At 36.9% G+C, this 20,274-nt stretch overlaps 1 protein-coding gene across 1 annotated transcript; it reads right to left on the reverse strand.

Moving 5' to 3' along the window:
• Nucleotides 1–227: 227 nt before the first annotated feature.
• On the reverse strand, nt 228–15,935 carry LOC121302001 (all-trans-retinol 13,14-reductase-like). Its single transcript, XM_041231775.1, has 11 exons — nt 15,660–15,935; nt 13,844–14,026; nt 10,308–10,549; nt 8,985–9,186; nt 6,131–6,328; nt 5,610–5,729; nt 4,116–4,254; nt 3,388–3,497; nt 2,370–2,536; nt 1,280–1,439; nt 228–744 (listed from the first exon to the last, which is right to left on the reverse strand). The coding sequence occupies exons 1-11, from the start codon at nt 15,826–15,828 to the stop codon at nt 599–601; spliced, it is 1,836 nt and encodes a 611-aa protein (XP_041087709.1). The 5' UTR covers nt 15,829–15,935; the 3' UTR covers nt 228–598.
• Between the last annotated feature and the right edge of the window lie 4,339 nt (nt 15,936–20,274).

Below are 20,274 nucleotides of genomic sequence, written 5' to 3' on the forward strand. Positions count from 1 at the left end.
CAAGTTATCAATACGTAAAAATTAAGAGAGAAATCTGTTCCACCATTCATGTAAGAATGCAATAAAATCTCTGATAATATCCAGATGTGTCTTATTCCATCTGGGTGTACTTTGATCAAATCAACTCCATTTATTATTAACGTCTATGGGAACTGGTTTGTATTTTAGATCACACTGAATTAGAGGGTCAAAAGTATTTACTCAAAATTGCCATAAAACACACACACACACTAAACCAGAAATAAACAACCCCGACTTTTATTTCAGTAGCTTGTCTAGTAATGTACATTAATGGCAGTTTATATAGCTTTGTGAATCTAGCGCACTGCCTTTAGATGAATAACTAAAAAACATGATTGTTAGGAAAATGCATAAGCTTATTTTTACAAATCATCATTTTAAAAAAATGCATTCTTATATAAAGTGCTTTTAAAATAATTTCACCTTATTTAGCCTTGTTAATTACAAAACATCTTTATCTCTGAATAGACAATGAGATGGGACTATACTGCAAAAGAAGCGTGAAAGGGGTATGAAATGAGTATCAGTAGCAATAATGCATACAGAGAGAAGAGTATGTTTTTTATGGAAGTTCCTTTTAACTGTCTTTCTTGGAATTTGTAGTCTTCAGTCGTTTCTTCAGACGCAACAGGTCCAAGTGCAAGTTACGTCCCAGAACTGCAGAGCCACAGGTCAGTGCACCTGCAAGGGCCCCTGCAAATCCACACACGAAAACATCCTGCCCTGGAACAGAAACAAAACCACAAATACACTATATAAACCACCTGCAATTTGAAACAGACCAGCAACAACCCTCTGTCAAACCAGTTCACCACAGGACTATTAATCATGCCCCGTTTGAATTAATACCTCATTTAGAAGACAGACATCATAGATACAATCATATTCACATGTTATACAACACTGAGGTCCATAATAACTGATGGTCGTCTGTCCTGTTTTGATAGTTGCTAATAGCAAACTAAACTGCAGCATGTACACTAACTTGACCCATGTTGACCCTTTTACTCAGCCACTTCGGTGGCCAGTATTGATTCCAACTGTATTCCAACTCTGTGTGTATACTCTATAATTTGCCCCCTTTATAAACATAATCTAAATCAGAATCAAACTCTTTATTGAGGACTTGGCTCCAAAATCCTCTGTGTCCTGCATGTAAACTGCACATTTGTTTTTGTAATGAAAAGAATCAATTATAGAAGTATTGATTCCTTGTGCATCTAAACATAGTAAATACAACCAATTCAAAGTGCTTTACCTGTCAAGTAGAGGTTCTTTACTGGGGTCTGGGATCGGATGGCAGCACTGGTCTCTGGATTGAATCGGGATATGTTATGATCACAACCATAGATTTCACCTCGGGGAGCTGCTATGTAGTACTGATTGGTAACAGCTGTCCCAGCTTCTACCAGCTCTATCTAATGACAAAAGGCAGAAAACATAAAACACTGCTATATAAATGTCAATGTAGGAGTATCAGAACTGAATTAAACCATATACCATTCATGCACAAAAAAACAAAATACATTATACGCTACAAATACATTGATTTAAAATCGTGGCACCCATTTGTCTTTGCGGATGTAGTCTTAGTGACATGCCCTTTAAGAATAATTCATTTCCAAATAGAGCCTAAACCAACAACTGAAGCATTTCTGAATGTACCGTTTCAGCAATCTGATGGAGTAACTGTGGCAGAGATGGCTGCAGAGGTGACTTCAGACCAGGGAAATGAAACCAAAACACAAAATGTACGAGGCAAGACTGCGCTCATATTTAATAAATGAAAGATTTATACAAAAACAAGAACACTTTATCAAAACAAAACAGCTCGTTGGCCAAAACAAAACAGGCAACATTAGAACTTTAATAGACAACACGTATCGTGCTGGTGTTGTGGCAGCTCGCGCAGCATTTGTTTCATTTCTATCTATATGCTTTTACCTCCTCACTCCCATTCTCTACTCCTCTAAACTCTCTCTTTAATGAGTCTGGAGGGGGTCTTTTTATATTCTGTGGCTGGAGCCTATTAATCAAATAAATTACCTTTTTAAGGCTCCAGCCACATTCTCATGAGATTTTGCCGACTACATATCAAAAGACCGGCACACCTGGAGCATACTCCATTGAGAAAAAAAATCCTAAGACCACATGGTTTGTTTTGTTTATCTTTTTCTCTGTGAGCAAGTGTTTTTTGTTTGAATATTTTATTTAGTTTTGTTCTTTAATAAACAGCACACCACGCGTCTTTCGAACTGCAGTACTGGTGTCTTTGTTTTGGTTCCTTCACCTGGCCTGACGTCACCGCTCGCCAGCTGTCACAAGCAGATATATAATTCATACAGTACCTTGCCTTTAATCTGTGGAAATATTTCAGTAGCTGCATCAACTAGGTTTTTGACAAAAGATTCTTTAAGTTTTTTATACTCCTCTCCTCTGTTGTTAACCCGCTCATCCTTCCACTCTTCAAACCACTCATAGCGGGCGAATGTTACAAGAGAAACTGTAGACTTGCCTGAATATAGCAGGAAAACAAGGAAACAATTATGTGCATCAAGAAAATGCATCATTGAAAATCAGAGAAGTGAATAACTGTACAACAGAAAACATGCATGTGCTTGTAATATTGTATTTATGTGAGATACCAATAGGGTACCAGGAGAAAAAAATGTATCAATATGTAAACTGAAATGTGTTAGTAATGTTAAACCTGTTTCCTGGACGTGACTTTGGCATAAGTAGAGTTGCTAAGGCAACTTAGGGTTAAAATGATTAGAGAGATAAAACATGTGCAGAAATGTATGTGAAAGAAAATATGGTAAACAATTAAGCACAGTAACCTCAAAAAAGAGAGTAAAATGGACTAACAGGTGAATAACTAAATTCTACTAATAGTAAGATAACAAAAACAAACTATAGTCATGTATGTTCTGCATCTACTGTAGTATAAATACCAGGCATGGAGGCACACACAGATAGAGAAGCTCTCAATACCTCCAGAATAATTGGGGAACATCAGTGTAGCAGCTGAGGCTCTCCAGAGAAGGTAACTTGATCAATTGCCTTATCTGTTATTACTAGTGGCACGTATTGTATCAATGTAGAATATAATGTGAGTATTTGGAACTAATAAATGGTAAGCATTGTTATCATTTGAAACATGGTCTGGTCTCATCCTTATAGCATAACAAAGTATTTAACTACATGTTTACCTTACTCATGAACCTTAGAAGTGTTTTATTTTTCAAACTCCCATTATTATTTTCATGGTAAATATGCAATTTGGCAAATTTTCTGCTGCTGTGCCATAAAAAACTATAAAGCTGTTCTGTACTGCTGTATGGTCTCCACCTGTAAGATTCTTACCTGGGTTTCTTTCTTCGCTTGTAGGGTCTTTGGCAGAAGGGGACGTAACATAAACCAGAGGAGGTAACTTGACAACATCTTCCTTTGAGGAATTCAAATAGTTTTCTAGCCTAGTAAAGAACGAAGAAGAATTTTGCTACAATATTGCAACTGGTTTCCAAAAAAGATAGTTGACTTTGAAAGAAAAACAATATTTATTTGCCTATTGTCCAAAAAAATTCAAAATTAGCGTTATGATTGTGACGGTGTACAAAAAAATGGAAACACCAATGTAAAGTCACTTCAAATCAACAAAATCTGGAGCTGGAGCTGGCCACAAATGCACAGGTTTAATAATCTACGTGACCAACAGCCAAATCAATACTGACCGCCATGCATTTTCACGAGAGTACATAAACCAATAAAACAATAACAGAGGACAGGCTTTTCGCCTGTTATACCTTTACAAAACAATAATAATAATACAAAATACATACATACATAGACGCGGGGTGTCACAATGACACATAAAACACACAGCCGGTATTCATAACCTTTTAATATTAACAACACAGGCTGCCCACTGGGTAAACCTAGTGAGTTGTTACCCGATGGTCACAATATAGATATTAAGGGTTTAGCTACAGCTACTAAACACTCTACAGCAAACTGACATACTGAGTGCAAGACAAATTGGTGCACACTGTAGTTTCTTCATTGACTGACATTTGGAATGGAATTCAACTCACAGTTCATCAAGGTTATTTTCTGGATAAAGCCAGTAATTAGTCGCGTTCAATCCCAGTTCTTCCTTTGTGCCGTTTATCCCAATAAATACACAAAATCCTGCTTCTCCATGTTTCACCAGGCTGAGCTGAGACTGAATAGCTGAAGAACAACAAAAATAGCACTTGGAGAGCAACTGGGTACAGATGTGTTAAAACATTGGTTCGCACTTTTTAAAGGGACTCTGCAGTATCAAAAACAGACAATTCCTAATGTATCTCAATTCAGAGGTATCACATATATTGAACACGTCAGGAGTTAATGGAGTTAAACACCTAACTAGGGTTAAGATTAGTATCCTGGGACCCATTTTATAAAGGTCCTGCGAGTATGGAGAGGTTGTCACTGCATGCATTTCATAAGCCACTTGGGAAGTGTCACTGCTTGTGATCACTGTTTTGCGATCTGCGCCAACAAAAATCATTAACTCTGTAATCCACTTTAAAAGCCCAGTGACCGATTAGTTCACAACGGCAGGGGTGCAAAGGAAAACACATTTTTTCAACTACACAATTTTTGGTAGTCCGATTTGTCCACCCCTGAGAAAGGTTTCGTAGTGTATGATCCCACAGTAATTTTATATGCATTTTCATATAATGTAAAAAAGACTGCTGCGGTAGTTCTAGGTAGGTATTTTAAATTTTTGTTTAAATATCTTTGTTAGGTTAAAATGGATTAATAAAAAAAAAATCGATTTGTTTCTGTTTAAATCTAAAATACGTTTGACCACCCTAAGATTAGCAATCGGTACTTCTGTATATGCATCATGAGGACTTGACTGTTAGTTTTGGTTAGTAGTATGGAACACCACTGTACGTTCAAATAGGATCTGCGATGAAAATTGCTACTTGCGGTTTCTGTCTGGCTGTCGATAGGTCCACGACAACACTGAATAGAAAGAGACACTACTGTCGAGAGGTCCACTACAAAACTGAATACAGACACTAGACTGGAGGGGAAAAACATCCGTCTGTACAGTTATGTGGCCTGGCTATTAACAAATAAGTATGTTTTAAAGAAACACTTTCGTTTAAAAGTATCTCCACATGGGTCAGTGCTACTTTTTTGCTTTCGGTCAAGAAGCTGAGTGATATAAGTGAGGCCCTGTGGCAGGGTAACTCCCGCCCCTGGGTGTATTCAGTGTATTTTGTATAGTTTTGGCTATGTAACACGGGTGAGACAGTGTATACTGGTATACATAGGGAATGCACAAATTAGATCATATGCAGACTGTGCCTGGGCTCAACTGAATGATTCGAGTCCCAGCACAGCTGTGTATAAAGCTGTGTTATTTCACAGATTTTTGCTTAGAATGAAAAACAAAACAAAAAAAAGCGAATGCAATATTTCCTTGTCCAAAAAGACTTGAGTAATTTTTTTAGCATGAAACAGGAAACTTCAAAATATCTACCATGATCTTTTCCATCAACCCTTTTTTTGGAATGGACTTGTGTTACCTGGTAAACTTTGCATTTCTTTTGGTAAAAGGCTCTCATAGGTGTTAAACAGTCCTGCGTTGGAGATCACAATAGGTGCGTGGATGTGCACTTCTTCTTGGCCTTTCCTTACGGTTACACCTGGAATGTACAACAGTGAATATGCAACAGTTGCAACAAATCTGGCTTGGTTATGTCAAAATAAGATTTCTATATCTTAAACATATAAATATATCTTAAAAATGCTATTAGTGTTAATAATACAGATTTGACATATCACTGTAAACCATATTTCTCTTGACTTTAAAAATCACTTTGTGTATCATTTACTGGTTAAGTTCTAACATCCTGCTGACTTTTCAAAGTAAAAATAACCACCACTCTTCTCTTCAAGTGCAGTTAGTATATCCCCCAGTGGATGTGGATGGAATAAATACGACTTTGGTTCTACATTTGGCATGTATATTTGCTGTATTCCTTACATCCACTAGGTGTAGACTATTGACCGTTTCTCAAAAACTAAAATCTGGAAGCTAACTTACCATAAGCTTCTTTGGCTTCATTTATCAGGATGCTCTGTACCGGAGCTCGGACAAGCACTGCTCCCCCCGCTTTCTCTATAGTGGGGATGATATGATAGGCAATCTCACTGGCACCTCCTTTAGGGTACCATGCTCCTTCTAAGTAATGGCTAACCAGCAAGGAATGCAAAGAAAAACTAACATCTTTTGGGACTACTCCTGCAAAACAGACAAACCACAACTATTAAGAATGCAACCTTTCCTTGAGGAATTTGAATTAGCAGTTCACTTTGCTTTCTATTTAACACAGTTGTACAAAAGTGAAAGTACATAATTTGTAAGAACTGGTTGGCTTGGTACCTGGTGACATATATATTACTTCTGCCTGACCCTCTTTGTTTTTTTACTTGTACTGTTCTTATAAATATTTTATGGTGTTAACATATAAAGAGATATTATATGTAAACACTAGAAGCAGGTCATATGTTATAATTATGGCAAACGATTAACCTAGAAATGTTTGAAGTCAATTATTAAAAAGAGAAGTTGTAGAGCTCATGAACACTGGGGGGCAGTCGTATGGGAGAGGAGGGTATCACGGTACTTGCCAGCACTGCCCCTAATCCAACACTCTACCGAACACTCCATCAGTCAGGCCTGGGCCTCTCTCAGGTAGTGGCTGCCAATTGCGCCAAACTGGGTGGTGGCTTTGTCGTGTGAGCCAACGTGGAATAAGGGTGAAGTTGAAACAACAAAACTCTTTTCACCAGGAGACTTATGCAAACTGGAAAATTGTAAATAAGGGCATGACAAATAACTTAACTACCATGTAGGAAAATCACCACAAATCAATTTGATGTTTATATATAATACTGCTATGTAAGTTCTAATTACCCTATGCCAACTTAAATGACAGTATACTATGCAATACTGTTTACTAAAATTAAATTGAGTTCCTTGAGAATCGCTACAAAGAGAGGCTGCATATATAAAAAATAACATGCATGCCAGGTACGAGATTTTATAAATAATTTGAATTGCAATTTCTATCCCCAGAAATTGCTATAAAATACTATGAGATAGAGAATAAAATATAAATCAATTATATATAACATTTCCATTAACCCTTTAAGCTCCTGTGTGCCAGTCAAACACTAAAATAAACACTAAATTTTATTTAACAATAAAAAATATGTATTTTTTTTAAAAACAAACACTACAACACTATTTTGTAAACTCTATAATACACCCAAAAAACATGAATTCTGATGAATACAAATAAGGTTTTTATAAACAGGAACATATACATATGTAAGAGTTATGATGAAAACAGCAATATGTACAGTTTTATTTACTGTGAATATTACAAAACGTAAATAACATCAGTTTAAAAAAAAAAAAAAAACACGCCATGTCAGTTCTTTTTTTAGTGTTTGTCTGCTTGTGAAGTACTCACTTGTTTAATGTTGGGGCGAGCGCACAGGAATGTGAACACCTTTTGAAAGCATTGCTCTATACACTGGTAAAAAAAAAATCAAAGGACGGTTTCCACACCACTTATTCATCATCAGCATAATTTTCAAAACACCCTGATCACGCATTAAACTCGTCCTTACTTCCGGTGTCTCAATCAATCTTACATACTGACATGTTTCGTTGCAATACTAGCAAGCAAGTTCTACCAATATAAGATACAAGCAAAAAAAGTAATTCTGCAAATAAAAATAAGAAAATACCAATATTTTACCAGGCTGAAATAAACCCCATAGAATAGACGGCAAACACTGACGTACAATGGTAAGGCATAGCACTGCAGGTGCTTTGTCTTTTGGCTTACCTGCTTACATTCCTGGAGGTGAAGGGGTTAAACACAGTGACCAAATACATTTTCAGAAAAAAAATAAAAACAGAGTGAAGCCAATTAAAAGCCCTCATCCCTATTTGCTTTATTCCTTACATTAGTCTCCACATATAGGAACTCCTCTTTGGCTAAGAGAGCAACCTTGCCCTGAAACGGATTTTTCCCCATTGTAAATGATCCGCCCAAAGGAACAGGGACTTCGCTTACAAGAACACCTTTTTGGCACCGATAGTGATTCACTCACAACTGATACAGTACTGTTTTGTAACCTGATCACTCATCACCACCGTCATCAAACTTAAATTCAAATGGTTTATTTAATCTTTTCAAAACCGACTTGTCATTGCGAGAGTGTCTTGAGGCACACTGATTGGTTTATTCAATCTTTCCAGAACCGTCGTTTTGCATTCTGATTTCAACGAGTTCACCTCATCGCTACAAAATGGCAGGTAACAAACAGTGAAATGCGCCGCTGTTTCTCTTGCTACAAAAAGTTGGAAACTGTTCAAGCTCTTGAAAAAACCTGAATCAGACACAAGTCGCTGAACAATTTAGTGTTTTCTGTTCTTTTGAGCTTTACCATTCTATTCAATAATATTGTGCATGTCTTAAACATTTCTCCTGTACATAGAGTTATAATGAATCTAGATCTGCTGCTGCATTTTTATGTCTGAGGGGTGCTGTGTTCATTTAGTTTGACAGTTAGTTTATTAACATCAGTTTGTCTGTTACTTTATTAACATACACTTACCTATTGCTTTTCTCTTACTTATTCTGTTCATTTCACATGTTGATGCACATGCGTCATGACAAGTACATGTTTATTTATTTATTTATTGATTCATATTGTGTCTGGTGGCCTTTGTCTTACAGAACAATTCACTTGCTTCCTGAGGGGTGTTCTCTTAGCCGGAGACTACTGTAATACAACATATAAAAGTAAGAATTGTAGTAGTGTACCTATACTGTGCTTGAGAAACTTGTTAACCAATAGTCATAAAGACAATGCCTTACCATAGGTACCAAAGATGTAACTGAAGACTGCTTGGAGTTCTTTATTCGATGTTAGCTCGCTCACCACTTCGGTGAGGCTCCTGGAGGCCATCTTATAAAAAGGACTGAACAATGTGAGAAGTCCTGAGTAGATCAGGAACTTTGCCAGTGGCATGGGAATCATTTTCAGTACAGCCATGAATGGAACTCCATTGGCAACTTTCTGAAATACATGAGTTTATTATTATTATTATTATTATTATTATTATTATTATTATTATTATTATTATTATTATTATTATTATTATTATATAAAACAATGACTGTTACTTTCATTGCATATTAAAAAATACAAAAGATTAAGAAAGAAAGAGAGACATAAACACGTCATTAAAAAATAACAATGGATCCAGTGGCTGTGATATGCAAAACTTACTTTGGTGTAACTGGCTATCTCTCGACAGCACTGATTATTTGTGATACAAAGCACATTCTAGACATTTTTATAATGCATATACATGTGTTATTGTATTCTTTTGTGTGTGTTTCCTTTTTTCAAAGTCAATAACATGTTTAAAATCAAATATACAGCATGTTATGGATCTCTTTGTGGCAACCCAACTCTTTACAAAAAACTATGCAAGCCTGTAAGCCTAAAAAATGTCAGCCTAACTAGTTACAATGACACAATTAACCTTTTTTCTTAATGCTGCCTTCTGAGAAACCAACAAAAAGCCTGAACTCGGACAAGAACTTTTTTTACTGACTGCATCTGGCAATTTAGTGTAAAAAGTTCCTTTAATTAACTCTTCCCAATTCTGAATAAAACTGTCTGCATTTGAGTAAGTAAAAATTATGACAAAAAGCAGTGATTGGTCACCACATCAAACACCCTCAGACTGGCCTTAAAAATGTTGAAATCCTGGCTCTAAATCTTGCAATTGTGAATCATGTTGGGGTTATGGCTAGTGTAACTGAACAATAACTCTGCTGCCATTATATTGCACATTACACAGACAGTGCCTTGCGAAAGGCTTCTGGATTCTGGTCACTTAAATATACTCATTTCAGAAATCCAGGGCAAGGTGCAGGAATAGTGTGAGTTTCTACTCCTGTTTATATGCCCAAAGATAGTTTAGTTAGATAGAGACACCATCTTAAATTGGTGGAATATATTTAAACTAAAAATAATGTCTTAAGGCACTAAAATCAGCTGAAAATTATGCAACAAGAACCCTGGGATTAACCATTAGCAACTGCTGGTGACTCCTGATCAAAGCAATTCAATCTAACCTTGAGTTCTCTCATTTGATTATCGTGGCACATTAGCATGCTGATCCCTACCTTGACAAGGGCCACAAATTTGTCAATGGCTTCTTTCTCTTCCGGAAAATGTTTCTTTAGCTCCTCTGTAAACCGCTTCCTTCCGCTGTAAATTGGATATCTTCGCCTGTTCTCTGGGCTGCCCAGAACCACCATGTCGTATGGGTTGTCCAAGCTGGCCCACTGCAGTTGCCCATCAGTGAGCTGATCTACCAGATGACGGAATGGCTTATATTCCTGTAGCTCTCCGATGTAATGTATTCCTAGAATGATACAATCACATAATAAAATGTATTGGCTCACATGTATACCATCATGCAAGCTTTTGCAATGGGTAATTCGGGTGATAAAACATGAGCTTTTGGGGTCTGTTTGTTAGATTATTCTGTAGTTTTGCGCTTTCAGAAAGTGGATATTGTTGGTAGAGTCCAGTTTGTTAACAAGGTTAAACACACAACAGCCCGTGGGTTTCAGAATTCCCCTTGTTTGAGCAACCGGGCAGGCCTCTATGCAGGGGCGTGAAATTCATATCGCCCGACGCCCGAGACAACAAGATTTGCATGAGGGACAACAAGTTTTACCGTTATACTTTGCCCATCGGACAAGTACTTTTTTTCTTCTTTTGTCACAAAAAAAAAACTCCAGGAGATTTCTAGGCAATCACACAAGGTCCTGAAAAGTCTAAACTGCAGAAGTTTCGCACATACAAATTTTAAAAATAAATAAATAAATAAATGCGTAACTGAACCTCAAAGCAAAAATAGAGAGTACAGAAATACACACATCCTTTTAATTCACAAACCCTCAGTCACAAACAGTAACAAACATATTTAAATTAATGCAACAGTACTATTACATTGCCTTTTGTCTACACTAGGAGCCCAGTAAAGTTTGACCACCAGCTCTGGGAAGAATATTTAACATAATAATTACAAAAATCTAAATCAGGTGGTTGGTAGTAGCTATAGAGCGACTTAATTATTTTTAAATAAACTTTGCACTGTGACCGACAGCACACCGCCCACAAAACTAAATTATTTCTCTTTATCTAATGGCCACATAGGAAACCAAAACAAGTTAAACAAGCGTCACTGCTGTTCTTCTGGGTAATGTAGTTTAGAAACCAATCCTCTAACCCTTCCACTGAACATTCTACCTGACTGACATAACATGACTTCCGGCTTGTGTACAAATATCCACTGAAAGTATACAGTATTATACCTTTCTAAACAGCTGGGAATCCTCAGACTATTAAGAGAATAACATTTTCACTCTATGATGAAATATACCTCATGATTACCTAGTTTGAATGTAAAAAATAAGTTTTAAAATGTATGTAGAATTTTTTTTTCTTTAGAAATGTCTCCATAAGTGTAATTTAGTGATCTTATCCCTAAAAACTGTAAAGTATCAGTGATAGCCAAAACTCTCAGAAAGTATGATCAGAAAAACACTGATAGGTGTGAAGTCTGGTTTTCATTTTACACCAAGCTGTTTGACGGGTGCCTAACGTGAACTCATCAACATCAAAGGCATTCAGGTCGGTAAGCATTCTTGGTTATGTAAAGCAATTTAGTATGCTCTCCGGTAATGCTGCACTTTAAAATCATGGTGTATATATGGTAATCGAAACCAAAACCTAAGACACTGCACCTCATATTAAAAAGTATCTCTATTGGCCTGGCGTGTGAAGTCTGACTTGCCATGTAAAAATCAGATGGGCTCAGTTTCGGCAAGTATGTTCTGAATTTCTTTATTTAATTTCACGAAGCAAACATTATTATTAATCACTTACTGATTGTTTAATAAAAGCAAAACTCAAAGTTATTTTTTATTTCTGTGTGCGTTTTGTAAGATGGTGAGGGGGCAAGTAGATTTTTCTACATTTTGTCCTATGGACAAGAAGTTTTTTTTGTTTTTTTTTCCCAAATTGCACATCCCTACTATATCTGCTCTGACCTGACTACTTAATTGCAGAAAATTCTGAAATCCATGGCTGGAGATAAAATAGTGTTTTTAACCCCACGTATATCCCTCAAAGTTTAGTTTTATAGGATACAGGTTTTCTCTGTCATTGCAATCTGCTATGATGTAATTAGGTGTGTGCCTTGCAGAAAGTAGGAATACTGAGTTTAACTGAAATATTTTTGCTTTATATAGGGAAAAATGGCCTCCTCATCGAGGTTACCATGCATTTGCATCTTCCCCATATAAAGACTAGTAGAGTTTTTTTTTTTTTTGTCCCAATATGAGGTCGCCATGCATGAATCACTTTCATTTCTGTGCAGAAGGGCAGATTAATGGTTACACTTTGATGTACCAGCTGTAATTACACAGGAGAGACCACGTGTATGCTTTTAACTGTGAATACATTAGTTGATATAACTGTGATCTCATACACAAACAAAGTTGTTCTTTAATCTTTGCTCTACTTTACGTCTGTTTATCTGGACTAAGTGCCCTTTGTAATAACTGCTTTTATAATAGTGTTAAATTTGAATTCTACTATAAACCTTTGTTTGCCTAACCATGCAAAACCAGAATCCTCCAAATCTAATGACGAGGCACTCCCAGGAAGTTATGAGGAATCATTGGACCCTGAATCCATAAAAACAGTGGGTTGATTCAATTGATCTAAGCAGCAAGAGGTCTTAATGCCAGATTGTTTAGGTCAGTGGTTCTCAAACTTTTTTTGTTCGCAGACCACCTGGATTTTTTATTAATATTTATTTTATTTTTTTAAATGCCAATAATGTATTTTTGTATTGTTGGCTTCTCCAGGTCAGCGCTAGTAATGCGTGAATAGTGAAATTTGTTGTTGCTTCCTTTTCTGTATCTTTTCATTACCAACAAAAATACAGGACTGGCATTTTTAAATGCTTGGTCTCTAACAAAGCTAATATTGCAGGTTATGTCAGCTCTGTTTACAACTGCTTGAGACCAACACAGAGGCTTCATTCATTTTAATTAATTCCAATAAATGGAAAGGCTGAAAACCTCCAGTTTAATAATGTTTACAACAAAGAGAACCTTGTTTGAGCGACTATTTTTATCCAAAGCAGAAGGATATATAATACGAATCATGAAAACTCCCTAGTAAAGAATACATTTTAGATACTCCAAAACAATGTGACAGAGGGTTTAGACCTTTTTTTTTAACTTGAAGATTTTCTTCTGGATTCTGCAGTTGAGTTTTAGGTTTGCAATATTGGGTGTTTCTTTTTTCTTTCAAGTGTGAAATGTCTACGAAAAAAGGAACACATTCACATAATTCTGTGTGGTGCAGATAGTCAATGGGGTGTGCCTGTCCGATTTAACGGAGAACATCCTAACCAGCAGAATATAGGCCTACAGTGCGATTGTGTCTATTGTACCACATTTTATGGTACACCCTCTATATTGAGAAGATAGTGAGTGAAGTCAGTAGGTCACTCATAATACTGAGGTGAAAAGGCCTTATTGTATTAACTGCTGAATATGGGCACCAAAGGCCTTGAAGAAGGGTTCCAGAGCGTAGCATTCTTCCCAGAGACCGTAGAGGCGTTTGTCAAGCTTACCAACATCAAACTCAAATCCCTTTTCAGTGAAGGTGTGGCAGCATCCTCCTGCTCGGTCATGCTGCTCCAGAACAAGCACTCGTTTGCCAGTTTTAGCCAAGATAGACGCCACCCCAAGTCCTCCAATACCGCTTCCAATCACAATCGCATCGAGATGCTCCGGGATCTTGCTAGTCGTAAAACCTGAAATTATTATTTTTTTTAAATGTTGAGGCAAATTTATCAGCTCAGGCACTGTACACAAGATAAGCAATACACAATTGGTTGGGCTTGAAATTTGTACTAGCCCTACACCCAGTCCTGGGTTACATGACTTATGTAGGTATATTATTGCAATCACCACTTGCCAGTAGTTTGAAGAATCGGGGCCCTGGTAAATGTGCTTGAACTGATCACTCTATCAAAGCGTGAAGTCATCCCACCCAAGTCCAAAGGTTACCAAAGACTCTTTCAGGTACAAGGTACAATTTATTTAACAGTTCTGGAACCCAGGACCCGGGGCAGAGCAAATGTTTCAAGCTACTCATGAAAAGCGACACAAAATTGGTACAAAAAAACAAAACAACAGAGTACTATAAAAGTTCTTAACATCTCCCCAATTCAATAAATCAATTCAGCTACTGTACATCAGTCTCCTTCCAGCGATTTGTACAATAAAAATAACTATTTACATACCCCAAAACAAACTCCAATGTTCCGTTTTACTAAAAAGTTGCTGGAAATCAGTCTAATTATAAGTTTTAAAATCGTTTTTTTAGTAAAAAGGAAGCCTGCTTCAGTGGTTGCTATGGAACTCCTCCTGTTGCTATATATCGTGCAGGGGAAGGGAAGTGGAACAGAAACATCATCGCTACGCAGGGAGCTAGCAAGTGTTTGCAAAAAAACATACTGTTAATTAAACTATATTTATTTACAGTGATATGTTTTTTGAAGTGTAGTGAACACTCATTCACCGTAGCAAGTACTTGTAATGATTGCAGGTACATTATTTGAGTTCAGACAGGGGGTGCCAATACTTCTGTCTGCAACGGAGAAAGTGCCCTGGTTGTGCATTATGATGGTATCTTATTTTTAAAAGTACCTTTACAAAATTTTAGGAAATTATTCTGATTCAGTAGTCTCCTCAACACTATACTTTTCCACCGTCATTTATGCTTTCATGATCTTTAAAAGCTTGGTTAAAAATAAAATAATTTCTGATATATTATTATAATTCTGAAATAATTTTCTGACTAACAATTAATGTCAGACATTTGTTTGTAAAATTTGTGAATTTGCGTTTACGCCGTGGGGAAGTTATAATGACCTGTACTATAAAGGTGTAAAGCTATAAGTAATCTGATCTTCTGTGTAAGTAGTCAGAAAACAAATTACAATAGGCACACAGCGATGAACTTCCATTTCATATTTCTGTAATGTACATTATTTATTGCAGATCACAACAACTCACTGTTTTCTTTCTATTGTCGTCTAATCTAATCAAAAACATGTTACATGTACAGAAAGCCAGATTAGAAAAAAATAGATATATTACCATTTAAACATGTGATAAACACATAAGAATTATTAAACAAAATAATCCATAAACTTGTTTATTTTATTTTTGAATGGCGCCAACCTAATAAATTACTCTGCTCTTAACTTGTTGAGCACACCAGACGAAAAGATATCCAATACACGTTTCATATGTTAGAGGAAATTAAACAGTGGTACAAAATTATTGAATGTATACCGAACACGAACAAAAGTTATACATACAAAGGTGCAAAAGACGGTGTGCACAATACCTAGAATGTAATAATATCTGAAGTCTTACCTTGCTTGAGAACCTTATTTTTTTCAGCCTTACTCTTCACCAAAGGTTTGGGCGGTTGACGGGTGTCGAGCGCAAATGGGTCAGACCCTCTGTTTCCAAATAACCATTTGTAAAGTAGTACAGATAATACAACTGCTAGACCTAACGCCGTAAGCCACATCATTGGCATTATTATTTCTTCATGCACTCTCCCTTTCTGTGATCAATTATGATATTGACACAACTGACCTACAGTATACACACTGGATAGCGAATGACTGTCCCCAGTGAGAAGCGAGCAACATTACACAACTTCCTGTAATTCAGTCGGAGAGGGTTGAAAGCGTATTTCAAAATAAGTGTCTCAAATAATCTGCTGAATCGTTCCATGCTAATGGTGTACATCTGCCTTAGTGTTACAAGTGGTAAAATATATTTAAATAAATAGATGTCCCTATGAAAATGAATTTATACCTATCATCAGTAAGCCTTATAGATTCAGTATACTTTTTTTTGTATAGAAAAATTGAATAATTTTTTAAAAAGTTATTCATATAAATGAATAATGATGGATATGCAATGACGTGGTGTGTCTTTGTCTGGGTGTTTGTTGTTCAATTTTATTTTAAATTTAGGTGTTGTTTTTAAAATCTGTGTTTCTTATGTGTGTCTGTCAAAGATGTTGCATAGGTGACCGGGCAATTTAATAATTATTTACAAACATTAATGACTTTGGTGTGTGTATCATATGAACGTCTGTCTAAACTCAGATTATGCAATGCTAAAATGTATTGTGTATCCTTGCATTTGCACGTTATTACTGGTCAAACATTTCGATAGCAATGTCTGTCCAAAAATAGTAACGTATCTAACGAATGTAAATCTTGTGCATTTTTGAACAAATAAAGTTGGAATCTTCAAATATGTATCATGGGATTTTTTACAGTGGGGATATGTGACGTCATAAAAGAGAGACTTAGTCTTCACATGGCGTAAAGAAGCAGGAAGGTATGTTGTCTAAGAATTTATATACGTTATAAATGCTACGTACGAGTCATAAACTCTTGTATAACTGTTCATTTTTACTCCTAATATGCCTGAAAAGAGTTGAGTAATATTTGTGATATTTTAAGAGAAATTATTCATATTATTTTTAGACAATTATTTAAAAAATGAGTAGACTGACAATCAAGTTACGAAGGGACACAATAACAATCATGCGTCTCGCTCTTGTTCTGAGAGAGTGGGGCATTAAATGCTAAGGCAGCTGCAATAAGCAGTAGAAGTAAAATTAAAGAAGACCCAGAAAAAATGGATGGAACACAAAATGAACGAAGCTAAAAGGTTACGTGAATATAGGCTTATGTCAGAGGAGAAAGTGCAGGAAAATAGGGAGAAATCAAGATGCAGCAATACAGAGAAAGAAAAAAGAACACTACTCGGTAATGAGGAATAAACAAAAAAAAGTTTTCTATTATCATTCAAACATCACTCTGTAAATTAATTTGGTTGTACTGTACATTTTCTAAATTATGTCTGTCTCCTGTTACATACGTTACCAGGACTGCAAAAACTAACAGCTCAGAATAACCATCCTCAATTATAATTAGGCTGTAACAAACTATCTCAGTATTTCAAAATTTTATAGATGGATATCCAATATAAAGTAAGAAATATTGTATATAGTATAAGAAATATGAACAAAACATCTAATTGACATAATTCGGGTCAAGGCACATTTTAAATATATATATATATATATATTATATATATATATATATATATATATATATATAGATATATATATATAATATTTTTATTTTTCTGACCTTAACCAAAAGTTAAATAATTAGTTTAATCCATATTCATTATAGAACAATTAAAAACTTCTTAAAAAAAACAATATTTCTATTTCAATTGATATTTTGTCTGTCCCTGTTACATACGGTTTTATAAAGTGATCATGGTGTTCAACCAGCTCTTATGATGAAATGCAGAAGAACACTGTCTTTTCATTGTCAGTTACAGAAAAAATACACTTTATAGATTACTAAAATAGTTTTATTTTCCCTGTTTTTAAAATTTTATTTTTGATGGTCTTGTCTCACTTTTTGTATTACCATGGAATGACTCAACACAATTATTGGTTCTCCTAACTTGTCAGCTGGAGGTCATGAGGTTGGCACATGATAACCCTTTTGCAGGACACCTTGCAGCAGATATTGGCTAGATTTTACTGGGTAGGACTTCATAAAGATGTGTTGAAATATGTAGCCACATGCCCAGACTGCCAGCAAGCAGCACCGGGTCGAGTGCACCCCACCCCTTTGGTTCCACTGCCGATTATCCCCACTCCTTTTGAACGCATCACAGTGGACATAATCGGTCCTTTGCTACCTTCTGACTTCAGGTATATGCATATATTAGTAATGGTAGATTACGCAACACGATACCCAGAGGGAGTTCCATTGAGGTCCACTAGTGCTGCTGTGCTAGCCAAAGAATTATTGCAGATTATGGCTACAGTAGGGATCCCCAAGGAAATCCTGACTGATCACGGAACTAACTTCCTTTCTAACATATTACAGCAAGTTTACAAAATTCTAAAAATACATCCCATCAGGACATCTGTTTATGATGGTTTGGTGCAACGCTTTAATCAGGCCTCGAAGCACATGCTGAGGTGATTTGTGAATCGAGCAAAAACATTGGGCTTTGCTTCTTCCCTACCTCCTTTTTGCAGTGAGAGAGGTGCTGCAGAGTTCGACAGGGTACTCCCCCTTCAAGTTCTTGCACGGCTGACAGCCTCGCAGCATCCTCGATCTGCTGAGAGAGGGGTGGGAGGAGCACAAAGACTTGTCCAAAAATATAGTGCATAATGTGCTCCTACTCAATGATCGCCTAGATTTGGTCGGTCATTTGGCCCAGGACAATCTCAAATCGGCTCAGCACCGGCAACAGCAGCATTACAATCAAAATGCACAAATTCAAACCTTTCAACCAGGAGACAAAGTAATGCTACTGCTTCCCTTCTCAGAATCGGAACTATTTGCTAAATGGCAGGGGCCATAGTGATTCGGGCTATAGGAAATGTGAATTATGAAATTAAACAACCCGATCGCCTTAATGAAAAGGAAATTTATCACATAAGTGAGGCCTTATTTATAGCCCCAAGTAGAGGATGATTTATGCCCCGATCTAGAGACCTCTAGCACAAAAGACATTTCGATGGGGGAACAGTTACTTCCTGATCAGCAGCGTGAACTGCATGAGTTAATTGAGGAGTTTAATGATGTTTTTACTGACTGGCCCGGTAGAACTAACCTTGTTGAATGTACCATTATCTCTTCCCCCAGGTGTCACGGTGCAAGAGAGACCTTATCAGATCTCAGAAATTTGACGAAGTGGCGTTCGCAAAGAGGTGTGGTCTGTGCTCGAACTTGGAGTGATTGAGCCTTCCAGAAGCGATGCCGATGCGTCAGATGTCGGTTTGGGTGCAGTCTTGTCCCAAATGGTAGACAGAGTAGAATATCACAGCCTGTACATAAGAAAAAAATGCTCCCTCGGGAGCACAACTACTCCGTGGTCGAAAAGGAGTGTTTGGCTATTAAATGGGCCACTCACTCTTTAAGATACTACCTGCTGGGACATTCATTTGATCTCGTGATTGACCACATCCCACTCAAGTGGTTAAGCACAATGAACTTGATGGTACCTGGCATTGCAGCTCTACATGTACCACATGCTACACCGTGTGGGGAAAGATTATTTTTCCCGGGAGGGGGGAGTAATGGGCAAGGTAGATTTAGCCGAGTGTTCCTTGGGCTCCACTCTGAGCAGTGGGATATGTGACAGAGATCGAATGATTCTTGGTGTTAGATTTCCCTTCCGACCTGTGAGGGCGCTGTGTAAAGGGAACAGAGTACCCTGGACTAAATGGCATGACAATTTATTCTCATGGGTAGGTGGAAGTCAACCATCTAGAAAAGGGGCAGTTACGGTACCCGAATTCAATGACCGAGATGGGAAACGGCATGGCATCCGCGGATTGGAGAAGCGGATGCGCTCGTTAACCAAGGGGCATTGAGGGTGGATATAAATAAGGGTCGTAGTAAAGTAGTCTGTTCCTTTGTAAATGGTTAGAAAAGACCTAAAAGGAGACCTTGTATCGCTGGAAACGTGAGTGTTGTTTTTTGTGTTAGTTTGTTTCTTTAAAACTGTCTGTTTTTCTAAAAAGACTACTAACCCGATCCGAAGCTGTAGGCACAGGCCAGCAAAAAACCCAGACACCAGTTCCTGGTTTCACTGAGAACTGCCTTTCACCATGAGCACTTGATTCACTTACTGTTAAAACTGTGTTTGTGTTTTATGTTATGTGTGGATGAGGGAAAGACTTGATTTTTTGGTTTTCACTTCCTTCATTTATTATTTACAGGTGTTTGCCATAAGGCTCTGGACATTGTAATTAATTTAATAAACACCCTTGCACCTGGATATTGTTGTCTGTCTGTTTATTCCGCACTGCGTTGCATCACCTGTGTTCACTCACCTCTTTGTCACATGCTGCTACATCCGACGTTCACCGCCTACCTGAAAAGTAATACGCAGTACTATTTTGACCTATATGCCATCAATA

Source organism: Polyodon spathula, chromosome 28 (assembly GCF_017654505.1).
Source record: "Polyodon spathula isolate WHYD16114869_AA chromosome 28, ASM1765450v1, whole genome shotgun sequence".
NCBI lineage: Eukaryota > Metazoa > Chordata > Actinopteri > Acipenseriformes > Polyodontidae > Polyodon > Polyodon spathula.

Excerpts from the sequence above, each read along its gene's own strand:
- LOC121302001 (XM_041231775.1), bottom strand. The coding sequence starts at position 15,828 with ATGCCAATGATGTGGCTTACGGCGTTAGGTCTAGCAGTTGTATTATCT. Across the intron at positions 5,730-6,130 it reads TGAAGCCAAAGAAGCTTATG|GTGTAACCGTAAGGAAAGGC; the intron begins GTAAGTTAGCTT and ends TGTACATTCCAG. Across the intron at positions 1,440-2,369 it reads TTCCACAGATTAAAGGCAAG|ATAGAGCTGGTAGAAGCTGG; the intron begins GTACTGTATGAA and ends TTTTGTCATTAG.